The 26,262-nt window shown below is 33.3% G+C and overlaps 2 protein-coding genes across 3 annotated transcripts; both read right to left on the bottom strand.

Annotated features, from left to right (window-relative positions):
• Window positions 1-12,773: 12,773 nt before the first annotated feature.
• Bma-acn-1 (Uncharacterized protein) lies at window positions 12,774-20,533 on the bottom strand (the record flags this gene model as incomplete). Of its 2 annotated transcripts, XM_043074573.1 has the most annotated exons (20): window positions 12,774-13,015; window positions 13,294-13,431; window positions 13,498-13,583; window positions 13,700-13,826; window positions 14,284-14,389; window positions 14,555-14,723; window positions 14,914-15,092; window positions 15,241-15,433; window positions 15,591-15,733; window positions 15,854-15,987; window positions 16,131-16,227; window positions 16,351-16,499; window positions 16,613-16,749; window positions 17,097-17,161; window positions 17,230-17,394; window positions 17,545-17,703; window positions 17,873-18,028; window positions 18,171-18,283; window positions 18,665-18,780; window positions 20,514-20,533. In XM_043074573.1, the coding sequence occupies 20 exons, from the start codon at window positions 20,531-20,533 to the stop codon at window positions 12,774-12,776; spliced, it is 2,694 nt and encodes an 897-aa protein (XP_042930507.1). The 2 variants fall into 2 exon arrangements, with proteins under 2 accessions (XP_042930507.1, XP_042930508.1); XM_043074574.1 differs by lacking the exon at window positions 20,514-20,533 and having other exon boundaries at window positions 18,665-18,779.
• A 1,770-nt stretch (window positions 20,534-22,303) lies between these two features.
• Bma-dop-1 (Uncharacterized protein) lies at window positions 22,304-26,262 on the bottom strand (the record flags this gene model as incomplete). The annotated part of the gene is made up of 8 exons (XM_001897630.2): window positions 22,304-22,338; window positions 22,689-22,827; window positions 23,064-23,175; window positions 23,647-23,783; window positions 24,593-24,800; window positions 24,924-25,040; window positions 25,791-25,963; window positions 26,089-26,262. 8 exons carry the CDS (start codon window positions 26,260-26,262, stop codon window positions 22,304-22,306), a joined length of 1,095 nt encoding a protein of 364 aa, XP_001897665.2.

The raw sequence follows: 26,262 nt of genomic DNA, 5'->3' as shown, positions 1-26,262 counted from the left end.
ATCCTTCCTTCTTTATTAGTTCTCTTTCTAAGAACTACATTTACCTCACTTCTATGAAAACGAACAATTCTAAGTCAAAAATGTGTCTTACTACCTCATATACATCTATAAACGAAAAAACTGAAATATTTCAATCTCAAGTATTGAGAAATATATATTTAGATAACCCATATGACAGAACGATGTATATCTATATCTACCTATCTATCTATCTATCTATGTATATATAAAGGTATTTAATATATATAATGAATGATTAAAGAAAATAAAACACAAATTTGATGGTTTGAAATAAAGCAAAAGCGTTGCAACCATATAAACATGTTTCTCCCCTTTAACTCTATTTGTGCTTTCAGTTGTTTCAAAAGTATTAAAGAAAATGCAAAAGTCGGAGATGAGCGTTATTTTAGCATTAAATCATCAGTAAAATTAAAACTTAGGACTTGAAAACCATCACTCCCTGTGAAACAGAAGGAAAAAAAAAGTACAGAGATGTCGAAAAAATTGTATTTATTGAAAATATTATGTTCAAATCAGCAATTTGAACAATAAAAAAACTTCTTTCTAGAAACTAAGCAGCTGTGGTTTGACTCAAATAAATTTCTGGAAAAAGTTAGGAAGAGAAAGATAAGAGTGAATTTAAAGCATGAAAAAAATTATATATAAACATATTTCTTCGACTACAACAGAAATAAGGAAGGGGGTGTTGTTCTAGCACCTTAAATTTGCTCTTTTTCCAAGTTGTTTTATTAATGTAAGGAAAAAGTACAATATGTAAAGAAAAAAATGCCAATCCTAGAGTCATTTCAGATGATAACAAATCTGAGTCATTATTTATCAATATTTGACTGAAAGCAAGAATTTCTCTTCCGCTGACATGCAATGAATTTTTCCATCACCCATTTTTTTATCGAATTGAATTCTCCAGTAACTTTGAAATCTGACAGGCTATTTGTCTTGTTCCTTTCATCATTGCACAAATGAATCTTTACATTTTTACTGTTAATAGAGTTGTGAAAAACCAATGGCTCACAGTGTCACAAGAGAGAGCAGTGTGAAGTCGAAATCGACACAATGAATGTTGGAAGCAATGAAGATTCATATACATACAGACGTTCCAATTCATTCAAGAAAACTTATTTATGGCCTCCGATCATAAATATAAATAAATAAAATGACCAAATGAAAACGATTCAGTGTGTTTGCTACAGTGCAAAATGACAATTAATCAAAAGCAGCCATATTCTGGCGTCCTCAAATTGATAAAAGCGCAGTTATTTTTTAACTACAACAGAGTTATTCCGAAAATATTTTCGTTACAGACATCCAATTTCTTTTTGGTTTCAATCATAAAACTATTTACTTCTAACACACACACTTGATAGAACTTTCGTGCATGTTTTTTGCATGTTATGCAATATTTTTAATCAAGCCGTTACGGTGCACCTGATGGATAAAAAAAAAACCGGGAAACAAGAAATTACTAGGAAAACGGTAATGGAACTCCAACGAAGAGATTGAGTTGATGAGCAGTTTTTGACGAACAAAGCAGATGTGCTACGTACGAAAACAGTACGTCCGCTATTTCACAATTTACTTCAAGAAAAGGGCAAATAAACAAATATCAAACATTCAATCGTGTCCAGAAAAAAAAGTCAAAACAAATGACATGCGATAAAAATATGTTAGATATTCGGGGAATAAGATTTAATTCGATGAAAAATCCGGCGTAAAACAGAAATTTGAAAAATAATACATCATTATTCCTCAGGAGAAACTCAATGTTTGTTGATTATAAATCAGATTGAACAAAGACATGGGTCAGTCCTGAAATGAAACCATACGCATGGTAAAGTAGCACAACTGGCAGTAGCATTCTTTGTGCAATAAAATGGATGGTGAAAAATGGATGATCTGCATCGGATTTTATGTTTATTACGAGTCAAGGACAATTGTGAAGAGATGGATAGTTTATAGCATAGGGTCTTAGCTACAAATCCAGTAACCAAACAAAGCTGCATTCAAATTAGACAAAAATTTATCATTGAAATCATCGCGGTTTGATATTCGAGAAGGTCAAACCATTCCCAAACGAACACACCAAAATGATTTGAAATTTGTTCGCATACATCGACAACTGCTCTCAACAAAAAATGCGATAAAGAAATGCGAAAGGTGGAAGGAAGAGAGGGAAAGGAAGTAGAAGGCAGGCAGAAAATTATCCTATGAAGAGAGACTGAGACAATCATCAGTTGATTACATTTCCAACATTTTTGATTAATTTCAAACTGATATGAGGCTTGCCAAGAATTATTTTATGGTCTAAAAACAATTCTAAAATCAGTAGGTGAGAAAAGTCATAGAATAAAAATCCTTCACGGTTACATGTCACAACCGAGACAAAATTCTGTCTTTCTAATAGTTTGAGAACAAACCCACTCTAAGCCCAAGAAGAAAATGAAAGCTTTCTCAGCTTGGATCAGATGAGAGGAAAAGCTGTAGTACCAGTCGATATGCAACTTGATGCCAATATTCAGTCTACTATTCGGTTAGCCAGGTTTATTAGTTTTCTGTTGAAACTCGAAACAAAGTTCCCAATTAAAGCCCACATAATTGCTGTCCTACAAAAATGATGCAACACATTGCCACACCAACTTACATGCAGGCATGACGCCATCGAACACAAACAACTCAACGCATTTCAACAAATGGTGACGTTAAATCCCGTCCCTAATTGTTGATTCATATGTGGGAGGAAGTTTTTTCACGTTGACACCAGGATGAGATTTCATCTCAAGAGCAGTCTCGCCCAAATATTGTGAGTGATACCGACTATCAGTGCATAGGGATCGATCCGTCGTATTACATGTTCCACATAATATATAAACAAATCGAAAATAAGAGCTAAATCACTGCAAATATCAATCAACACCATTTCCAAACAGATCATAGCCTCACGTGATAGCAGCACAGGTGTTGCTTGGTTATGAGCGTAGTGATGCCCTGTTGAGTGACATCACTACCTAAATACCTGCTCAAGGTATCACTTTACTGAGTGGTCCGTACAGTAGACGAAAGCGACAGGAAGTGAGGACGTTTGTAACGTTTGTAATGAGATAGAATCAAATACCTCAACCATTCATCGAATTATGTCGCAGAACTAAAGAATCACTTGCGAATCCACCAGAAATTGTTGCAGGAAGGAGAGAATACGTCGAAAATGAGAACTGCAGTAAAAACAACATCACGACGTTCTTCCAGACTTTTCCTACAACAATTCGGGAAGGAAGCGTTCACCGAACGTGTTGGTAAATATGAGCATATACACAGTAAGTATGCATGATATATATATATATATGTATATGGTGGAATAGCGGTATCACATAATCGATTGACAGATATGGAAATTTGCTAATAAGAAAGGTAGGAGCAAGGAAGAAAAGAGTCATGCCTATCAGTGCCGGAATGATCCGACCAATTTGTAAAAAGTAATCTCGGAGGGGTGCAAGGCAAAACAATTTCCGACAAATGAAATGAGATGAAGAAAAAGAGTGCAGGGAAAATGCGATGATTACTGTGGCAGAATTTGCAGAAGATGGACAGGGCAGAAAAAAGAAGAGAGACAGTGGAGTGCCATCGAAGTGATGTGTTTCTTTTGACCGTTGCCGGAGATGATGGTACCTTTGTGTTCCCAATGTTTCCCCTTCAAATTATCGCAGTTGTGGACAGATCAACCTTTTTTGCAAAGGTCATAGTGTCGGGAACACGTAAACCAAAGCACTAGATGTAAAGAGCAAGGATTGATATACTCCGGGATTTCTCTTTTCATTATTGATCAGTACTTCCACTTCGTACATCTGCCTAGTCATCTGAAAATGTCTGCATGTCAGTCGCTTTTTCTTTGCATTTTCCACTGCAAGGATATTTAAACAAAATTCAACTTGGAAAGGTTGTCACCGGGAAATATTTGATACTATGAAGTGTCTTGTGATGGAACAGGGAGAAAGACACATATGTGATAGATTTCTGGATTGCTCTGAGTGACGGTCACTGTTCAAACAATATTCTGTTATGATAGCGGCAAACGATATTATCATTATGATAGTGGCAGTCGAAGTAGTGCATGCATTATGGGATATACGAAAACTGCGTCCACCTGCAGATGCCGCACAAAGTTCTGCAAGTAATAACGGGAAACTGTAACAATAAGGAAATAAATACATTTCGAGTCGCTGGTGGTGTATTTTGGAAAACGCTTTTCTTAAAGATTAAACCGTTTTTAGCAAGATGGGTCAAATGATGAAACTTAAGTGATTCGGTGCAACATTCTCCAACACTGTTAAACTTTTTTCCAGCTGAATTTCATCATTACGACATGGCATATTTACATGTTTTCGTTCAAAAAAGAAAAAAAAACAATTAAACCGTTCGTTATAAAATATTGATCACGAACAAAATTTTGACCAGAATTACTTCGATATAGCATAGTGTAATGTTTTTGATCAGTTTCTTGATAAAGTAGAAATTCAGGGAAGATGTGTTAAGAAAATCCTCAAATTATCGGCTTGGACAAAATAACCTTACAGCTTTTCGAAGTCTGAAAGACAGCTTCCAGTTAATTATAGTTAAATATATATTCACAGCATTTATGCAAATTCATTTAATTAAAGTTACATTAAATCATATAATTTTCTTCTTAATTACTTTAAAAATATGAAATTAAAAATAATTTTAGGGTGAATGAAGATTTGCATCTTTAGATCTCTCTCTCTCTCTCTCTCTCTTTAAACCTACAAAAATGAAAACAAAGTGTTTGCTAAGAGAAACTCAAAATTGAAAACCAAGAAATGATGAATTGGGAGGCTTACGGGAGGATTACAATGAGTGTAACCTAAACGATCTTTTTTTCTTTTTCAATTTCCAGTTTGTTAGTTTCATGATTTTCAAAGTATTTCCTACTATCTGCTTTCTTGCTCTTTTATTTGTATAACGAATGACCTGTAGTTAGAATCAGGTCAAGCTAGATTCAACAAGTTGGACTGCTCTTAGACAAGTCCAAATATTTAATCTTTTAAATAATAAACAGGTCACAACTGTCGAAATTCCTTAGTTTTTTCTGACAGTATGTAACATGGTTAATGTTTAGCTAATGCTATTTTTATTGCTGTTTTTTTCTTCATCAGCACCAACTACTTCCTTATTTCAACTATCTAAAATAGAACCATCTCCAGCATCTCTTCTTCTACAAAAAATTTTTTCTGATGCACTTTTAATTGAGATCTTATTTATCCTTTCCACTACAATTGTTTAGTTTGGTTCCACTGAAGACTTTAAAGATCAGCAAGTGATTCAACAGTGTGCTGAAACTGTAAGTGCCAAACTATTCCATTCTAATTTAAACGAAAATTAAACAAAACATAATTTACAATTTTATGCATCTTTTTCAACCATAATATTTATCTTCCCGGCCTGTTAAACAATTTTGAAGTGGAAATATTTCAATACAGTACTGCTTCTGATTATTTACATGCATTCTAATCGTTCAAAATCTTGTGCCTTACCTTGTTAAGCAAACATATCAAAGGACGGAGAAATAAAAGTAATTTTTTTTTTTCATTATTTATTGAGGATTACGTTTTCCAAATTGTACGGTGCATAATTCTTTTGGATCTGATATCTCATCTATTTGTTTGTTTCTTCTCGCTTCTTTTCTCAATAAAATTTAAGCATTAATACATCGTTCCAATGTGAGTCATGATGACGCAAATGTCTGTTGAGATGAAGTAGCGGTTAGGTTGAACTGAAGTAAACCATTGCAAGTGTAATCAGACCATAATTTTGAAATAATTTTACAGCTGCGGAATGCGACCGCAGTGATGGGACCTGGATTAGTTGTGTTGGCGATGTCTCTAGATCTCAATAAAATCGATACTTATTATAAATTCAACTTTATGACAATGTCTGATTGTACTTACTCCTAATGAGGAGTCTAGAAACTAGTGATGATTAGAACAACGATGTGATACACAAGCTCATACTGATGTTGCGCATGCGGATTTGGCATTTTTGAAGCCCATATCAAAAACAACATTTTTAATAGCAGGCCTAATGGTTTCACTGTCTCAAGTCTTAACAGGATCCAAGAATAAATTTTTGCTGAATAAAGAATATTACCTCATTCTTGCCTTACTTAATTTCCACTACACTATCTACTACTTTCCTAAATCAGATAGTTATTTCGTATTCATTGAAATGGAATAAGATCATTTATTGGCTTTGCTAGATATATAGGTTTGATTAGACTTTTCATTTGGCCATACCAATTGAAATAAAAAAGTATTAAGTAGCGAGTTAAGGAGATGGAAGAGAGTGAGGGAGATTGAGATTATAGATTAGGAAAATTTTGTGTAGCCTATTTAGGTTCCGTTTTAAATCGTGTATCAGGCTTTACACAGAGGTCTCTCATTCATTCAGAAATCATCACTTATGCAAATTTTTTTGCGCAATTCTCAATTAACTACATCGATTGTTTGCTTCTATAAGCATTAGAGAACGAAATGATCATTGTTGCGATAAGTTTATTTAATCTGCTATGCAACAACATCAAATCGATGTGAAAGCGCTTCACAGTAATTTATTCTTCTTGACATCCTTATCATTTCTCATTTTGTTGTTGTAAGCAACAGCTGCTTGATCTTAAATTTATTGATGCTAAACTAACTATCGAATTGTTCTATTCTCAACCGTACAATTGTCGTTACAATGCAGAAATCGCTCTGGCAAGCAGCCAGCACTGTCTGATCTGAGTAGTTGCATCTCTTGATGGTGATATGATTATATGGCGCCTGCAAAAAAACCACGAAATGAGTAGTTAGATTACTTCATTTCACTAATTATAAATTCTCGGTCTCACTACTCTGATGCAGGCATAGGACCGTACACCATTTGTCTAAAACTTCCGGGAATATAACTTCTCATATTTGCACACTGTTCCTCACCATTCTCAAATCAAATTTTAGTTCAGTCATTGCTTTCGCCATAACTTAGTTTTTTCTTGTAATTCGCCTCAGAATTAAACTTTGGGACGTGTTTGGTATCGCTGATTGCTTATGTCAATGAATTTGTCCTGCCTCGCTTTTCTCTCCTTCTTCTCTCTTAGCTTTTCAAAGTCCAATCTTAGATCATGTAGTTTAAACCTGCATCATTTTCTTAACTCTTCTTCATTTTGGGCTATCATGAATAATTGTTATGTCTTCCTTTTCCTTGTAATTTGATGACTTTTTATCTTTTACCAGATTGAAGACGTCATGTTTATAACATATGAAACAAATTTCTCTTTATATAAAAGTTATGATGACGAATTTTCATTTGTGCAAGAAATGATCCAATAATCAAAGAGAATTTACATGTTTGCCATTTTCGTTGTTGCTTATTTTATCTAAAATAAAAATTGCATGAAAGTGCCATGTTGTCAGTAGTTTACTTAATTAAATTTCAGAGATATATTCCCAGTTATGAGTCGAATGGCGATATAAGCTCGTCATGTTTGCTGTTGTTTTCATAAGTAGATAGGTATTTAAATAAATTTGATTTCCTCTAAAATTATTCTGTCAGAGTGCCGCGACAGTCAAATATTAAGATACCAGTACTTTGGATCATTTAAGCCTGTACAACTTATGAGCCACTTATTGTAACTGGACTCAAAAGGATTGCTTTGATAATTTCAATGAAATTACTGGTAATTCACTGAGTGAGGAAGTTCTTCGCTAACGAAATACAAAATCCAGTCTTTTGTGCTTAGAAACTGTTAAAGTCCTTTTTTATTTCTTTTTTAATTTCCAGCATCAGTGAAGTTAATGTGACACGGTCTCAATCCACAAGAGAAAACAACCAAATTATAGTTATTTTAACGTGGAGACCAATCAAATAATTTTGTTGGGAAAACTTCTCCATAACTGAAGAGAAATCTAAATGGGATGGATCGATAGATTAAAAAAAAAAAAACTAGAGCAGTGCATCAAGATTTTTTATGATGAAATATGGAGAGAATTCAAGAGTTTCTATGCCAAATTTTAATATATATCCATTCTACATCTTTTATATTTGTAAATAATGATGACACTGTCGAAATTCAAATTTTGTAATACTAAATTTGAAAACAATTATTCATATTTTCATATTCCTTTTTAATATCTATGACTGCGGTAAATCTTAAACATTTTGTGATAAAAGTAAAAACACTTAATTCTTTGGCCCAACAACATTACGCCACTTAATTTAGAGGCTCTATGACTTTGTTTTTTTTTTGACCATAACTTTTACTTGGATTTTAAACGAATCCCATGCTTTTTATGTCATTATAGAATACTAATTTTATATAATTAGTATTTGCTATACCGCTATCGGCATCAAATACTAATTTAAGAAATTCCATTTTTTTTTCTTTTTGTTCTAAAACATCTTACCGTCAATACCTTAGTAATGAGGAGAAATCAGTGGTTTAAATTCAGACGACTAATTTTTATTAGCATAGCATATAATATTGTAGATGACTAGAATGAAAAGCCCAACAAACAACACAAGTAATATTGCACCTTCGACTTATCAGTTATACTAATAGCGACTGGATTTTGCAAACCAGCCAGTATCAGCCAGTACTGATATATAAAAATCCATCTCCTCACAACAACGTAGGACGACAGTGGATGATGTCGTGCAATAGACAGATGGCTATATGAAGTTGATCGAGACGATTTCTATTCCTTTGCACTTGTTCTTTTAGAAGGAGACATCCTTTCGATGTTGATGTCATCATTCTTTCATCATGTATTAATCTGTTAATCGGTGAGATCTGTGTCGAAACCGCATTAAACTTCTGTCAACTAGCCAAAAATCTGTTCGAATCAATTTAATGAATAATACATTTGAAGAACACTCAATTTAATGAAGAACACCTTTTAGTTTCATTCTATAACATACTCAACTGTCTGTAATCGATCATTTTTTAAAAAAAGAATTCAATTTTCTCGCTAATTTTCAACTTTTTCAAAATCTTCACTAATTTTACTGCCGAAGCACATTTATTTTCCAAAAGAAGCAATGTTTTCGTAATCGTGTTTGCTAAGTAATATATATATATATATATATATATATATATATCCATCTCCTCATGAATCTAAATGCACTTAGTGTCCGTTAAGCGTGTTTAGGTTCATGTTGAAAAATATATGAAGTGCCATGCAGTGCAACTTTGACAGTAGTCTGATGAATCTAAATGTACTTAGTGTTCGTTAAGTTCATTTAGATTTAAAAACATATGTAATTGTTGTAGTACTCTCAATATTACTCTCAATATTACAGACAGTCGTCTGTACAGAACCTCTCCAACCGGTTCATTCTTGTTCGTGCACATTCCGCAGCACTACCTCATCAAAAGTGTCAACCGGTCATTGTTGTTCGTACGATGATCAATCCGTATAATTAGCTTTACGATAGATATCGCTTTTAATCGTTCCCGGTGATAGCAGTAATTTCTAATTTCATCCTTTCAACTTGACTATGGTTGCTATTTAATATAAATCAGATCCGAGATTGTTATTCAATGCTGGTAAGCTATGTATCCTTAAACTTCTCCTGTGCACTTACTGCGTCTTATAAGGTATGACTACGGAGCAAAAATTCACAGGTGGACAGTTCACATTATTTCCTTCTCTCCCAACCGAAAAAAAAAGAATGCATTTTTTTTAAAAAGACGTGATTTTCTAATCGATTATATTTCCCGCTGTAAAACATCTACTCAATTCCTTACGATCAAAACTGTAATTCCGAATAACACATTTCGTTCTCTTTTATCCTCTTGCCACAAACGCATTAATTCCTGAGCTATAGTATAGTATTTGTTGTTTGCCTCAGCAACAAACATTTCCAGAGATTTTTTTTCATGTTGTTTCCGCTTTCAAATTAATTGTAAATTTGGATCTTTTCAGACTATCATTTTTCGTATTTTGTTGAAGGAAGGAAAGATTAATTTGATTGTTTCCCTTAATAATTTCAAAATTGACATGCAATTTTTTTCGGTATAAATGATTCCGTTAATAAATTAGCTACTGAATTAAGGTAAACAGTTAGATTAAAAAGCAAAAAGTGAAAAGCAAATAGCATTTGAATACTGGCAATGACCAAAAGGTCAGTGTAAATGAATTAAATTGGTTTGGTATATAATAGATAAGATGCATGAGATGCAAATTATGTATGTTTTAGTTCTGATATGTGATTATCCCCTTTCTGCAGTTGAGAATTTGTTGCCTAGGAGGATAACATTAAAACTGCTCAATCTCTGATATCGTGGCGACTGGTACTGATATTGCAGGAATCTTTTATATCAACAGACTTGAAAAGTTTGTTTGGAAAACATGATATAAAAATTTTGACTGCATAATTATTGCAGTGGCTAATGAATCTGGCCAGCTGTCGTACTGGAAATTATGAATACTTATAAGTTATAAAATATATTTGGCCTTATCTGTTATAAAATATATTTTTCCCTTGTGACTAACTAAGTGAATTAGCCAGCAAGAGCTACGAGTATGCATACTTTGCAATATTTTGTTGCTGTTTGCTGGAAATTGTTGTCATTTTTTTTACGAAGTCCTTTTGTATCATTAACACAAACGATTATTATCATAATCGTTCATTGATTGGCGTCCTAAGATAACTATCAAAGAATAATACAATTGGATGCAATCGTTCAGTAATTATTGAAAGTCTAGTAGAAATTTAATTAAGGTTGCAGTATTTGAAATCTCTTTAACGGGGTGTGCTGGCGCTAACTGAGTTTCTCGACTAATAAGTACTCCGTGTGTCGAGTCTATTTCTTTATATACAGGAATATGCTTACGAGAAACCCTCTAAAACTTATACGAAACCCTTTACAACAAAGCGGTATCCTTTCGACATTCCGGCACAGTTTTGGAAGCACACCTGGTCACCATATATTGAAACAAGTGAATACACAGGTTTTGGACGTGTGATCTACTTAATTGTTCCATTTGTAATACATAAAAACACTTGATTATTTCCACATAATTTAGTTATAACTTGTCTTCAAGAACTCTACCACTGACATTAGTGACAGACTAGGCTGAGTCGTATCACATCACTTTTTTCATTAACAATAGAAAATGTCTTTTTCAAAGTGTATATTTTTTCCATTTATTAATTGAAATTATGGTTCGTAACGATATTTGACATTAATGATAAACTTCTTGTCCAGTTATACTGGAGCTAAGCTAAATAACTCATTGATCTAGTAAGCTGTGTTTTCGATCCTTATGTTTTTAAGCAGTAATAGAATTATCAACTTTTAGCAATTTGCCCGCATCTAACAATACCGCGGATTACTTCTATTGTTTACAGTGCACTTTCATGTTCGCTGTTTTTTTCATTTTGTTAGAAACTCTCTAGAAAAAAAGAAACGTTGTGCAAAAATGACAAAAGTTTTTTACTTTCCCTTCTTTTAAAATATAGCTGCACGGAACGTTTCAGCCAATTTCGCCTTCTGTCACAACTTACCTTCAGGGGACTGTCTAAATGCAAAATTATCATTGCCTAGTTCTAACCGTTGATCTGAGTACTTTCTTAAACATTAATTGGAATTTCCACTAATTTGTCATTTTTGCGTACCAAAATTACGCTTAGCAAATCACATTCATTTAAATACAAATATTTCATGTTTGTTAACAATTTAATTAAATCTTAGTTGAATTTTTCATTGAAGTTATTGGATGAGACCAGTCAAATTAATTCGAAAAAAAAAAAAAAAAAAGAAAAGAAAGAAGTAAAAGATTTATCTGCAGCCCTGTTTTCTGAAGAAAAGTCCACAAATGATCGCTACACAACAAATTAATCAAATGGCAAAACGATAAACTGATAAGTGAACAGTGGTCTGGGCTTGAGATACCGGCAATGAGATGATAATTTCAATTTTGTAAGATTCACTGCCTCTAACTTAGAATCGGAGCAAATAGCCTACTTCATAACGATCGGTATTACATCACAGTGCTTCAGGATACACTATGAAATAACTTAGGTGCAGTATAACAATAATACGAAATACAAAATGGAACATGAATGAAAATATGTAAATTTAATACCCGAAGTATTTTTGCACTTATTTTTTCAGAAGTTTAAACTCACAAAGTTTTTTAGTGATAAACATACCATTCCATTCAATGTATGAACAATATGTGAGGTACCAAAAAAGCAGTGGCTGGTATTTGGAAATTCAGATTTACAGGTTCTGTGGACCGATCAGATATAAATACAAAGAAGGATGAAAATGAGCAAAGAAAAGTATTCGAGAATAGAGAAAAAAATGACGGTTAAAATTATGGAAATGTAAACCAGAAATGATTGAATCATTATTTTGCTTTTTTTGGAAAAAAATTTTTCATCGAAGAGTAAGAGACAGTCATAACAAAAGTGAAATTCATCTCAAAAACAGTTCACATTTTAAGTCACCTTAGACATAACCGTTTCGCAAATTACTGATACGGCCAATGATTACTGAGGATGGAAATATAAAGAAAAAAGAATTAAAATTTTCTATCCTGAACACTATTTCGTAAGATTCCAGGAGCCGGGATTTAATGAAAATACTATTCGATCTAGAAAATAGGGGCCAAATACATTGATTCTCAGTAGACCAGAGTCAATTTTTTCTTTTTTCACGAAGATTGCAGCTGAAACCAGAGTTAAATATCATCTTTAATATGCTATAATAGTACGATCAGGACAGTAAATAATAACACCAAGATTAATGTCGGTATACTGATAGAAGTTCCTTTATGTTCTAGTTCAGCTTCCGGTAATGAACCTGGCCTGCCATTTCTATGTTCCGATCCCGGTTTTGCTCCCAACTGCTTATTATGCTCCTCAGGCTCTGGAATAGGTACTACACTGCTGTCGTCTGCTGAATGTAAACCGATGACTAAGCCACCATGTCCATCTCCAAAACCTGTAAACTGAGGAAGCAAATAAGGGGGACTTTTAGTGACCAATAACATAAGGAATTTATTTTTAATGATTTTTGCATCTCTCCAATTTGAAAACTTGGAAAGGAAGAGTGCAGAGTTTGAAATTTAGTTAATGAAACTTATTAACAATCAGTTAATATGCTAAATGAGACAACGACAACTCAGAAGAGTCCGAAAGATGCAAATAAATTTGAATCAGTTAAAAAGTTTTCAAATAAGAGTATTGATGTCTTCTCACGAAAGTTGCAAACGAGCTTACCTGCATCAGCAGGATTTCCGGGAACACAGTTATAAGTATTGCCAATCCTCAGAGTATATAGTCCTTCTTTGCATTCACAAATATTATTTCGACAGACCGAATCCAACAAGCATTCCCTACTGTTTGAACAGTCACCACCTAAAATAGTCAATGCTTCCCAATTTAAGATTCTCAGGTTACACACAAGCATAAAAAAATACAAACCCGGAAATGCAAATTGAGTTTCACTCAATATTTCTGAGAATGTATCCATACTGGCGGTATTTTCTCGAAGTTTTGGTACTTCCGATCTAAATTTACATAAGCTTTTATGATATTCATTATTGAATCCTCGCATTGGAATAAAACTCTCATCCTTCGAAAAAGATCACTAGAAAAAGTTAAAAGCATAAATGAAATGATATACTCCGTAAATGGCTTTCCAAATCCATCCCATCCAATATACACGTGTTCCTTAGCGTTTGCTTCTTCAAGCCAACTTATCAGAGGTTGGTAATATTCCAACATAGCACTTGCATCAACTTCTTTACTACCTATTATTTTCTTCAATTACAAACGGATATATTCAACATTCAATGCAACTTCTTAATAAATGAGGATTTTCAGAGGCAATAATTCAAGAAAAAGAACACATTAGAGGATAAAAATATCATTTTAAAGTAGATTTTAGAAGACTAAAGATTTGTCATATACTGTTCTAATTTGTTTTACTTCCTAATTAATGCATCAGAGTGAACAGTTTAGCAATTAGCACAGTGGGATTTTATTGAAATGATGCAAAGTTGATTGTTGTGATAAACTCCAAATTAACTTATTGTGCAGTACTAGTGATTTCTAGATGATCTTAATTCGTAATCCCATAAAAGTGGAAAAATGGTAAATTGATGATTTCTTGAAACGAAGTATTGTTTTTTTAGAAATCCTATTTATTCTGGTACCACTTCAAACGACTTCTCCACCTTTAAAAGTCAATTAATACAAATAAGAAACCTATGATAATTTCCAGTGCTTCTCGCCAGGTAATTGAAGAACCAAGCGCCATAACTTTCTTAATTTTATCAATAGCTGGGCTACGTTCTAACATACATCCGTTACTCTGAAATACTTTCATCTCATTTCCATCAAAAACATCACTGAATTATAATTAATCTGAATTACAACCTATTCTCATAACTGAATTTAATTAATCTTGCTTCAGTGCAGTCACTTTAATTCAGCTAGATCCAATTAATCCATATCATAAATTAGTTCACTCAGCTACCAAATTTGTTGCGTTAGGACACAGAGCTTTTAGGATTTGAAACTGCATTATGTAGGCGAAAAAGTGTTTCATCGCAGGAGCATGCGTTTGAGCAATGGTAGAAAAAGCGATAGCATCGAAATCAGTTGATTTTCGATCCACAGGCGATTTGATCCCTTGGAATAATTCACTGAAAAAAAAAACAAAAAAAAACTGACTTTATTAATTCTGAAAAATTTGTCCCCAGCAAAGGGCTAAAAAAATTTTCAACGCATACTTTCGTCTCTTTAAGCTCTGAATGTGATGATCAAATCAAAAAATTATTAGAGCCTATTTTGATGAGTTGCATATTTCTTAATTTTAATGGCGAAATAATTTACCTTAGCCGCCACCAATCGGAGTTCCATGTAACATTTGTCGACGTACCATCAAATATATGAAATCGCCACATATCAACCGCGAAGTCAAAGGGTAATTTGACGAAATCTTCAAGTGCTTCCATATACAAACGATTTATAATTTTTGAGCGGCTAAAGCCAGTCTCAGATGTTATTAGTTTCTGCAAAATTCCGTTTTGAAAATAAATAAGTAAAAACCCTTGTGTCTCTTTTTAAATTGGTCGTAACCAATATCCTTACAGAAAGAAAAGTAAGTAATTAACTAAATGATACTTAAGCAGTCATTTCAAATTCCTCAACAGCAATTACCATCATTTTCAAATACTCTATATTTCGAGCATTAATTGCGAAAGCATTAGTCACAGCGGTCAGAAAACTTGGATTTGTTGCTTCTCGAAACAAAAGTGGCTGCTCACGACACATGTAATAATAGTATATGTGTACAAGTAATTTATGGGTTAATTCAAAATCGGGCAAATTAAGATGCGCACATGCTTTCACCCTGAAAATTAAAAAACTTTGCACCTGTGCAAAAGTTTGAATCAACTAATAGAAGCTTAACAACTAGGAAAAATCTGTGGAAAGAATTCTTACAATACTCTTTCCGCTGAATGAAATTCCGCTTAATAATCAACGAAAGAAGCAATTAAAAAACAAACCTATAATCAAGTTCATTCCTCATATCGTAGGCAGCAGGTGGATAACAAAGCATATCTCTACTCCAGGTTCTCGTAAAAATTGATTTCGTCCAAAAACTTGATGGCAATTTGTCAAACCCAATTTGTTTGAGGGTTTTATATGTCTGTAAATTTCAGATTGAACTAGCTTAACCACCAGATGATCAAGCAATGTTGGAAATCATTTTCATTCCTTTCTCTAATTGAACTTTCGACTGCAAGTCTTATTTCAAATATTTCAACACCTGTTTAAACATGTTTTTCACAGTATAATTTCGTTTTTGAAAGTTATCTTGGACTTCCCTTGCAAGATCATCCTCGTCTTGGAATGGCTTTGTATCTCGATAGAAGGCAATCCAATTGTCACCAGCAATACTCTCTGCATTAATGTTCAAATTGCATAACTTTTTTTTTGCAAAGTTTTTTTTTATTAAATCAATAAAATTTTCCAAAAAATATTAAAGATGCATAACAATTTCTAAGGCCAATTAAGACTTAGAAAGAACTGTAAATTAAGCATACTAAGCAAATGGGCTGGGATAGGACCATCTCGCGTTAGACTAGACACGTTTGTTAAGCCGTACAAAGCAGGTATTTGACGTCTTATATATGCGTGTAACTGAAATTTCAAAACACGTTATACAGTTCCTTTTAAGTTGCCATGCACTGTTGTAGCTGATGAAATAGGTGCCACCTATACACAGTTTATTCAGTTTCCTCGAAGATGAAACTAGTTGTCAACCTGTTTATAAAATGGATTGATTTGTTGATATAACTTTTGCAAAAGAACAACGGTGTCACTTTGTTCTGCTTTTTCTTGACGTGATACGAGCAGTTCGTAAGGGCTACGCCACATCGCTCCGCCATCCGAAAAACCATTTAATTTAGCTCCTGTAAAGGAGTTAACATTAATTATAGTAAAAAGAATCATTCAAGTTCCTTAAAAATTCAAAATTTAGAAGACTGAAAATTCCAAATATTTATTATTTTCTAAAACTCAATACCTTTATTGATCAACTCAATGAGACGTTTGTAAGAAGTAACCAGTTTCGGTCCTAATGCGTCACGCAACGCGATCCAAAGACGAAATGCTTTAGGGCCATCATTCTCATGGGCGATAATTGACACAATATCGGGCACTCTATAAAGACACATTTTTCCCTCGACAAATATGAAAAACTTTATGATGGGCAAATTAAAGGCATAAAATACTCTTCACTTTCTTTCTCGGGAGTAAAACTTCGTAGTTAATAAAGCAGAAGCATAATGTTAAGCACTGTGTTAATTCTGATAATCTTATGATCCTTTAATTTCTTTCTTGCGTTTAAGTTGAAAAATAAAGTTGTTTAAAATAAAAGATAGAAAGAATTTCTCCGGAACGTCAAAATTTCTTATTACTATAATTGTGCGTAAACTTGAAGTTTAAGATTCTAAAATTCTTTCAAAATTTACTATTAAAAAAAAAAAAAAGTATTAAACTAATAAAACCTGTATGGACATATCGTTGCGTTGTCTGTTTCACAAACTGAAGTTTCAGCATATGCTTTTGCTATCTAAAATAAATACCTAAGAAGATTAATCTATTAACAAGAACAGAAATCGCTGATTTAAATAATCTGACCAATTTTTGAAGTTCATTGTATTCATTGAAGTCATTTTCATCCAAAGCATTAATGCCTTCTACTAAAAGCAACTCAAATTGTCGTTTCAATGATTTATCCTCAATTGCTGCAATATCAAACTGCTTCGCTTGTTTCGAGCTGCTTTTCACAAATTTTCCTAGCGTCTAAAATTCAAAACACTGAAATTAGTCAGCTGAATAGCAACACCGACTCACTGCTCACAATTTTTTGATAGAGTTTCTGAACGCTGTTTTTATTTTGACTGTATTGTTCAGTTTTCAATTGATAAAATTTGGAACAATTTAAACCATAACCTCTTCGGCTTCATCAAGAAGTTGTTTAGTAAGATGTGATACTGATGTAACATAATTCCATCCTGCTAAAGCTACTTCGCGTAAAACTTTTTGTGCCTCAACAGCATATCCATTCATCCATTCCTGAGCTTTCTTACTATCTCGTATAGAGCCTTCAGGCTAAAAACTGTTAAATGATATGTATATTAATGACATCATGCAGCTCTGACTTGCATCAAATACCAAATTCTCGAAAATTCTACATTCAATATCGAGACAAAAAAGTTCAACAGTTGAGCTCCTTCAATAACTAGCTTCGAGAAGAAAATTCAAGAAGAATGATAGAAACCTCTAAATTGCTCACATCCCAGTATTTGCTTGAATTGATCAGTTTTAAAGCTTCTTTATTCAGCTTTTCATCTTTACCATCTTCGGCAGCATCACTATTTAGGAAGCGATTAACAAGTTCCTCTATAGCTTCATTATCAATGGCACTTGGTTTCGACTATAAATTTAAGCTTATATTTTATCCAAATTATTTCGAAAAATGAGAACTAACTCTAATCAATATTGTTCCTTGTAAGAAAAAAATGGTACTTCTATAAATTTTTTGTGTATTTCTTCTAAGATAATGAAGCAAAACTCACAGAGTCTGCGTTATTACTATCATCTTCGTCAAACCGCTCAGCATCATCCTCGAAGGCATTGCTTAATTTCATGTCACTCGGTTCTGTAACTGGTTGGGAATCCTCAGCATGAACTGTAAGTTGTGAACTTTGGGCTGATTGCATGGCCAAGTGTGAAGAATTGTCAGTAAACGGCCTAGTAATTTTTGCAGTGGTAGTCAGCATAGATTGATGGTGCAATTCTGGCTTATAGGTACTCGGATGAAAACTTGACGATAACATGACTTTTGGTTCAGGTGTTGAATTTGATTGATGGGGAAATTCTGTAGAATGACTCTGCGACGGTACCATATCCAATGAATCTGGTTGCTTAGCAATGGAATAAGTTCGGAAAACGTTTTTTGTTTCTGCTTCTGCTATTATTAGTGCATCGTTCACTGTACTTTGTATCAATGTAGGAGGCCAGATTACAGAATTTTTGGATGATGTGAAAGCGTTTTCTAATGTCGACATACCAGTTTCTTTTCTGGACTCATTTTGTCCAGATGAGTTTTCCCCATGTTGAGCGTAGAGGCCAAACAGAAGCACTGATATTATCAGCTGCTGTATCAACAACGTCCTTCTTGTCATACTGCAATTAACACTATTATTAACGATTCATCATGTTATTCTCAAACTTTCATGACACGGACTGACAAAAATCAGTGAAACGAAGAGAAGGCCATCAGTGAGAAAGAAGTTCTGAATGTATGGTGATATTATGTAAAATTAATGCAACCAACTATTGGACATTTCATCATCATATAGCTTATTTTCTATTACAATCTGTCGATCGGGTTTTATAAATGGACGAGTGTTGGATTAAAATTGCGGAAGAACTGTTTCGATAAATCCTATTTTCTCTTTCTTTAATCACTTAAAAAAAAAGACACCGAAAAGACGTATAGCCCATGAAGGATAATTTTAAAGAATATTTTTGAACAAATAAAATCCATTGGATACGAAAAAGCATAGATATTCAAATTTTGTTTTCAAAGTGATGGCGGATAGTTAAAATCAGTAAGGTTTATTAATCAACAATCAAAAAACTGTAAAGTACAAAGAAATGGAACAGAGCAGTTAAAAAGCTATCATTTGTCTAGATACTTAAATAACAAAAATTTACAACTTTAAAAAGTTAAGAAGAATGTTCAACGATTACGAAACCTCAACATAAGCTTCAGTTCTTAGGAGCATTCTTAGGCAAAATAATAATTTGGCCTAATTAATGGCAACTAAAAGAAGAACCTAAGCTTTAACTAAGAACTACCACTCATCAAAACTTCATAAGTTTGAAATATTAAAGGCAATGAAAGAAATAGAAAGTATACATTTAAATGAGCGGATCATTAAGTGAACCTAATAAATTAAACTTTCGTCTACAACGAATCCTCGAAAAGTGCGAATGGGTGAAAAAGATTTGATGATTTCCACCTATTTATCAAAGATATTTCTTCTTGCTTTTAAATCCATTTTTACAAAATAGCCATTGTGCTAGACAGAAGACAAAAATGATTGTACTAATCGTTACAAGAAAAGATGCTATCAAACAATAGGAATGACGCAGAAAAGGAAAAAGCCAAAAAAATGCGGAAAAAAGCTAGGAGTAAATGGGAAGTCAGTGACAAATGACAACAGGAGTGGAACAAAGGTGCAAATGATTGAGGCTTTTTGGCACTCCTCATGTTCCCTCAGTTCAGTCGAAAAAATTTCAGATGATGTCACCTCTCCCACATTTACGATTTCCAGTCTGCCTACCATAAAAAAGAATAGCCTAGTATAATCATTTCGTCACAATGATAACAGGTTTGGCAAGAATTTCGAAACTACAGTGTTAGTGGTGTCAAGCGATATAGCGGGCATAGTTTGAATACGTATTTCAGATATAGTATGAACAAATTAAGATACATTGAGAATACGTTTCAAGTGGAAATCTGAATATATGAAAGGAAAGGGAAAGATGATTGACATTGCTGAAAATGCGGCAAATAACGAGTTTATTCAAAGTTGACATTTTTTGCTACTAAAGATAATAAAAAGAACCACTACAGTAGATGTAAGGACAACGACAATAGTAACGACAGCAACAACCGCAGGGAGAAGAACAACGGAAACAAGGAGAACATTAGGAAATATGGCAAATTGTTTTGGAAGAGATCGCGTAGAAAAATTCTTGGAAATTTACATGTGAAGAAAAAGGAAAATGAACGAGAACTGTGTGGATAGGCGATGTGACAATGGATGTATGTATGTGTGCGGCAAAAGTAATATCAATAAATCATGCCATTAGGTGATGTGATGCGGTATGAGTCTTCTATAACCCACCTTCTTCCATCCCGCTCCATCTACACTTCTCCGGGTGATCGGCTTGATTCGGAAGGCAGCCTACGATCAGCTGTATGATGACAATCTCTTTTCGTTCTCATTCGATCGTTTTAGTTCTGGTTTCGGTCCCGATCTTCTGCCTGGAAAGGTTCTACAGCCGTATTGCCAATGACGACCCAGATTTCAATGCATAAAATCACAGCACACTCCACTGTCCAGTAATTCGGCGCAGCCTTTCGGATTTCAACCGACTTCTTACACATATATTTGAAAGCAAAAATAAGAAAAATAACTCAGCTTTTCATGTAACTTTGACACTTACATCTTTCATCCCTACAATTTTCTCTACCAATTGTGAGTGATCGGAAGTCGTTTCATCATGCATAACAGGAAGTGAGTAACTAAAAACCCATATGGATCGATGGAGTTACTTAAGCAGAAACCCGCATCCATTTCAAGCACTGTTTAGGTATATTGTTATCTTTGAATTTGTTCAATCAACCTAGCAGTATTTTTCAAGATCTGTTTGCTTTGCATCGATACCTTGAAAATAATCAATGAGAAAGAAGAGAGAAACGTTTCCAAAGATGGCGATTGGACAATTTGGTCAGACGGATCGTTCAGTTATCTTTCAATAAATCTTAGCCTTTTCCAGTTTTCTTTCATATGTAGGGGACACTATTCAGAAAGTGAGAAGGTTCTGTAGACTACACGCAAGGTACAAACTTATGAAAAATAAAATGCCATTGTTTTACAGTTTCTGACTTTAAAATTCTAAGCACTTTAAAAAAACTAATAGATACTAAACGAAGTAAACTGAGTAAAAAATTTCCACTGATGTTACTAAAACGCAACCAACGTGTAACAACCATTGAAAGATTGCAAGAATGACATGGCAACAACGAATGGCAAAATCTTCGGGTGCATTTAGGATGTCTAAGTGGTCATTTGTCGTCCATCGGATGATCAACTATTCAAGCACTCTCTCCACTTCCTCCGCCTCGAGCAGTGGTGCATTCCGCTCAGCTTTCCTCGCAAATCAATAATGCACATTGTTTCACAATTCAGTTCGAAATCATCGAACCATTCCGATGTGGTAGTGTAGACGGAATCAGTCTGTAAAGTTTGAAAACAAAATTGCTGCTGAAGGATTTGAGATCATTGTATTAGTGTTCTTCTCTAATCTGAGATGTTTTGGTTGATAATAAAAAATCAAAAATCAAAAAATATTTTTCAGTGATTACAGTTCGTTACCGATATTTATTGGTATACGAACGACTGTATTTCTAAATATAAAAGCACTTTAGGAGGTGTCGATGAGTTACAAAGTATTTGTGTGCATGCTCGTTATTCTTGGAATTTTGTTAAAATCATTTTAAAATTTGGTTATTTTTTGCTAATAAATTTTCCAAATCAATAATTTCATCTTCTGAAGCTTCCAAAAATGCAGTTCTGTTGACAAATACAGAGATTTATTCAGGAACAAACATTACGAGTTTTTGTGGCTTCCTAATATTTAGACTGATCATTGAAAATTTTCTAATGTTTAGAAGAAATATGGTAAACTCAAAGAATTTAATCAAAATTTCGAAAATTTGAAGATGTCAGCTTTCTTTCCACTCCCATATATAACTATATTAAAAGCAGACACCAATTTTTAAGAAATCTAGACAGAATGACAAATGAAAACAGTTTGTGGATAACAGCAATTTTATAATTATTAACGAAACGGATGCATTTTTTCTTCGCATTTCTAAGTCCTCACAGCTGTTGATGAATTCCATTGCACTTTACATTTCAATCTTATTGCCTTTGATCATCTTGCCTTAAAAACAGTGTTTAGCGTAAAAACAGGAATAAATTCAAAATCACTTTTCGATGGATGTGACTTGTCTTCTTTTAAAAGAGATTTTCCTTTTAATTTGAGAGATTAAATCTCTTGTTTGATTTAAAATAAACAGTTTCCATAGTTTTCTAAGCCTCAAGGTTTATAAGTATTGCCTACTTACAAAATTTGAAACTCTAAAGCTGCTCCAAAAACGTTCACACAGATATCATTATCATGCTATGTGACTTCACTAAAAAGGTATATTTCGGTCAGATAACTCAATTTTATTATTTACTAATCCGACTGTGATGGCAAATTTTTAGGGAAACTCCTTTACCCGCAATTACCATTTAAGCAAACATCCCGACTTGAGCATAACACATCATCAAACAATATCTTTTTGAAAGCAATTCGGAAATCTCTATTTAAAATCGTATAAATGATTGGATTCGCCGTAGAGTTTGCATAACCTAACCACGTAACAGCCTGAAATACTAACAATATTTGTCACAGCTAGTATGAATATTAATAAATAAATATTATGTATGAACATTTCTCCCTTCCGACTAAACTATCAAAAAAACTGTGTTGATAAAATTTTGAATTACAACAAAACTCAAATACATCAACAGAAATTTCTTAATGGTGAAATGAAAAAAATTACTTAAAAAGATCCACTATTTAAAATATAGAAGTTATAAAAATGAGTTTTAATTATTTACCTTGAACTGCATATCGGATATTAAAGCTGGAAGAAATGAACGAATGACATTTACAATGAAGAAAGGCAGCCAACATATCAAGAATGTACCCATTATTACTCCCAGTGTAAGTCTTGAAATTAAAATTTTCTTTTATTTTCAATTTACCAGTTCTATGCAAAAATTTTAAAAAATCTCAAAATTTAAAAAAGTCGGAGTTTAGAAATTTTGAAATTTTCAAATTGATTTTGGAAATTTAGAAGCACTAAGAGATCGAAAGGTTTGAAAAAATTTTATTTAAAACTGGACTAAGGACTAAAATTAGAAATAATTGACGATAAAAAAATAACTAAAAATGATGCAGTGGTTAGTAGAAGAGAAAAAAGGAATCCATTTTAATATATGCTTTAACATTGGATAATATCATCTGAATTTAGGTCGAAACAAATAGCAGTAGACTTAAATAGAATTGCTTGCTATGTGAAATGATAGTGGTAACGAAGTCAGGCTATAGCAGAAATAAATGGATGCCAAAGGTAAACAAGTCCTGAGATAAGATTGAACAAATCCGACATCAGGTCTCCATATTAAAAACAAATTCAACCTGGCTTTCCGATCAGTGACACAAAATTGTGATGACGTATTTTTCGATTTGACTCGTTCTGATACTATAAGATTATTTCTGTGACAGCGACGGCAAGTTGCAAATATCCTCTCACAGAAGAATCCAACATTACTATTCTGAAAATTTTTCCTTTGCCCTGTTCTTGAAAATATTTGCTACCAATCAAATGCATTAGTCCAGCAAATTTAAGATATTCTTAGTTAATTTATCAATTAAATATTTACAAATGTTGAATAATAGACCCGACGTCAAGTCTCCATATCAAAAAACGAATTCAACTTGGCTTTCTGATCAGTGATACAGAGATGAATAACAGAACTTCTCATAAGGAATTAGTAGTGCAATATGCATTTAATTAAATATTCGGAGTAAGCTTTAAAATTTAAGTGCTAAAAGTTGTAGAAACTATCTTAAAGAGACAGGCACTTTATGTAATTATCCTAGATATGAATTATTCGTAACTTAAATATGTTTTTTCTTAGAAACTATATGGAATGTTTTTTCTCAGAAACTACAGCACTAGCAGTCAAAAGCAAACTTAAATTTGCAGAAAAGAATAGACTCTCAAAAAAGAATAGCATTTACTTCCGATTGTTATTTGCAACACTTTTTGTTAAGCTTTCTGGTAAGGACAAACATTTCCATGAATATCTTTCCGCCTTTTCAGTTGCAACACTTCCTTTCAGTCAATTATTCATGTGGTTCATTTAGTTGCAAATCAGACAACAAAAACTAAAATGCTAGAGGCTAACTGATTTAATAAAGATAAAAAAAAAAATATTTTTGATTCGATATTAGCTGAGATAAAAATTTGGCAAGAAAAAAGAAGGAGAAAAGTTAAGGAACTAATACATACCCATAATGCTAGTATGGGAACCAAACATGATTGAAAGCAGAATTTTGCTAGAAATTTTAAAAACAATACATTTTGAATTCCTTCACAAGCATCCAGTGTTACAGAGAAGTTAGCTGCCTGCTGAAGTTGGATACGCATTGTTTTAGCATGTTCCCTGGCGAACAAGTACAGACGGGTATATAGAAGTATCATCATCGCCGCGGGAATAACGAAACTGCACATTGAACTGCCTAATGCATACAGTGGCTTAAGTCGTAACTCACATCGCGGTTGGGAACTGCAATTTGCGATCACCATCACAGTTGAATTGAAAATTGTCCCTCTGATAGCAATCTATTTTCACCTTCAACAGACTGAACAAGGATCACACTTAGAATTTAAACTAAGCAGGACAACTTACTCGTTGTATTTAACATTTCCTCCATTTCTTTGCGCTGATTCCAGAATAATTTGCGTGAAACCGATGATAGCTGATATTAGCCAAACAAAAATTATAACGATGAATACTTTTCGCCTCCTGAAGCCTTCACAGATAGGGAAAGTAAACCATAATGAATCACATTTACCAACTTAATTAGAAGTCGAAACTTCGCGAACGGTTACAAAGAGAGTGACATCATTCCGCATAACTGCATAAATTCCTCCAAATCTCTGCCTCATCTCTTTTAAATGCCTTCTTCCCCCCTGACCACTTTAAAAAATTTCTTTTATGTTTTGCGCTTATTCTGTTATCCTTTTCTTTTATCTTCCTTAATGTTTGTGCCATGTAAAGCAGAAAAATTTTTAGAATTATTTTAAAAATTTTCGTGACATTCTTTATGTCATGCATTTATCTCTTCTGCAGCAATTATTGCTCTGGTAATGATCAATATTCCTACTCCAAAAATAGTAATAAATGAACCCAAATACATCTTTGTCTAATAATAATAAATCAATCAGCTAAGCGACTATTTCAAAGGGTTATATAAAACCAACAAAACAATAAAACAACGAAGATTTTACATGTTGCTTGGGAATACAATATTTCATCTCCAAATCCGTTTTTAAGCATATTTAAATAAACTGATACCATTAGATTCAAAAAAAAAAGTTTATATTTCTGCTTTTTGCATGAAAAATACCAAAGTTTTCGACAATTGTTTTAACCCCTGAATCCGCGAAATTTGCTTTTTCTACACATAACAAAAAAGTGTAATGGTATAAAATAATCGAATATCAGTAGATCAATTGTCAGTTATCTTAAACATAGATTGCTCAAAAGTGACACCTGACATAAACGAGTGGACGACTGATATGCAGAAATCTGTGCAAGGCAATTGCAGAAAGGTTGAGTATCGAAGCTGTAGTACACGTAATATCGAAACATATCCAAAGTTGGCAGTACAAGTGGCCAAATGGCCAGTATCCAAGAATATCATTGGATGCTGCGAATGACATCACCTGGTAGGAACATCGCTATTAATCCATTCTGATATGTCGTCAAATTACGAAGAAAAAAAGACAAAAAGACTGCCTTAAACCAAATTTAATCCCAAATACCAGTAAAAGAGTTAAAAAAAACTTACAAGCAAAGATATGAGAAGATCAGATACAGCAAGTGATACCAAAAATAAATTCTCTTGCTGTCGTCGTAAAATTCGATCGCAATATACAGCAACACATACCAGCAAATTACCGCCTAGGGCAATCAATATAATAACAGCATAAACAATTAATAAAATACTAGCGGCTGAGAGCAT

The sequence above is a fragment of the Brugia malayi genome, assembly GCF_000002995.4.
Source record: "Brugia malayi strain FR3 genome assembly, contig: Bm_v4_ChrX_scaffold_001, whole genome shotgun sequence".
Lineage (NCBI taxonomy): Eukaryota > Metazoa > Nematoda > Chromadorea > Rhabditida > Onchocercidae > Brugia > Brugia malayi.
The sequence above is the reverse complement of the archived record's forward strand: the minus strand, read 5'-3'. Positions and strand labels throughout refer to the sequence as shown.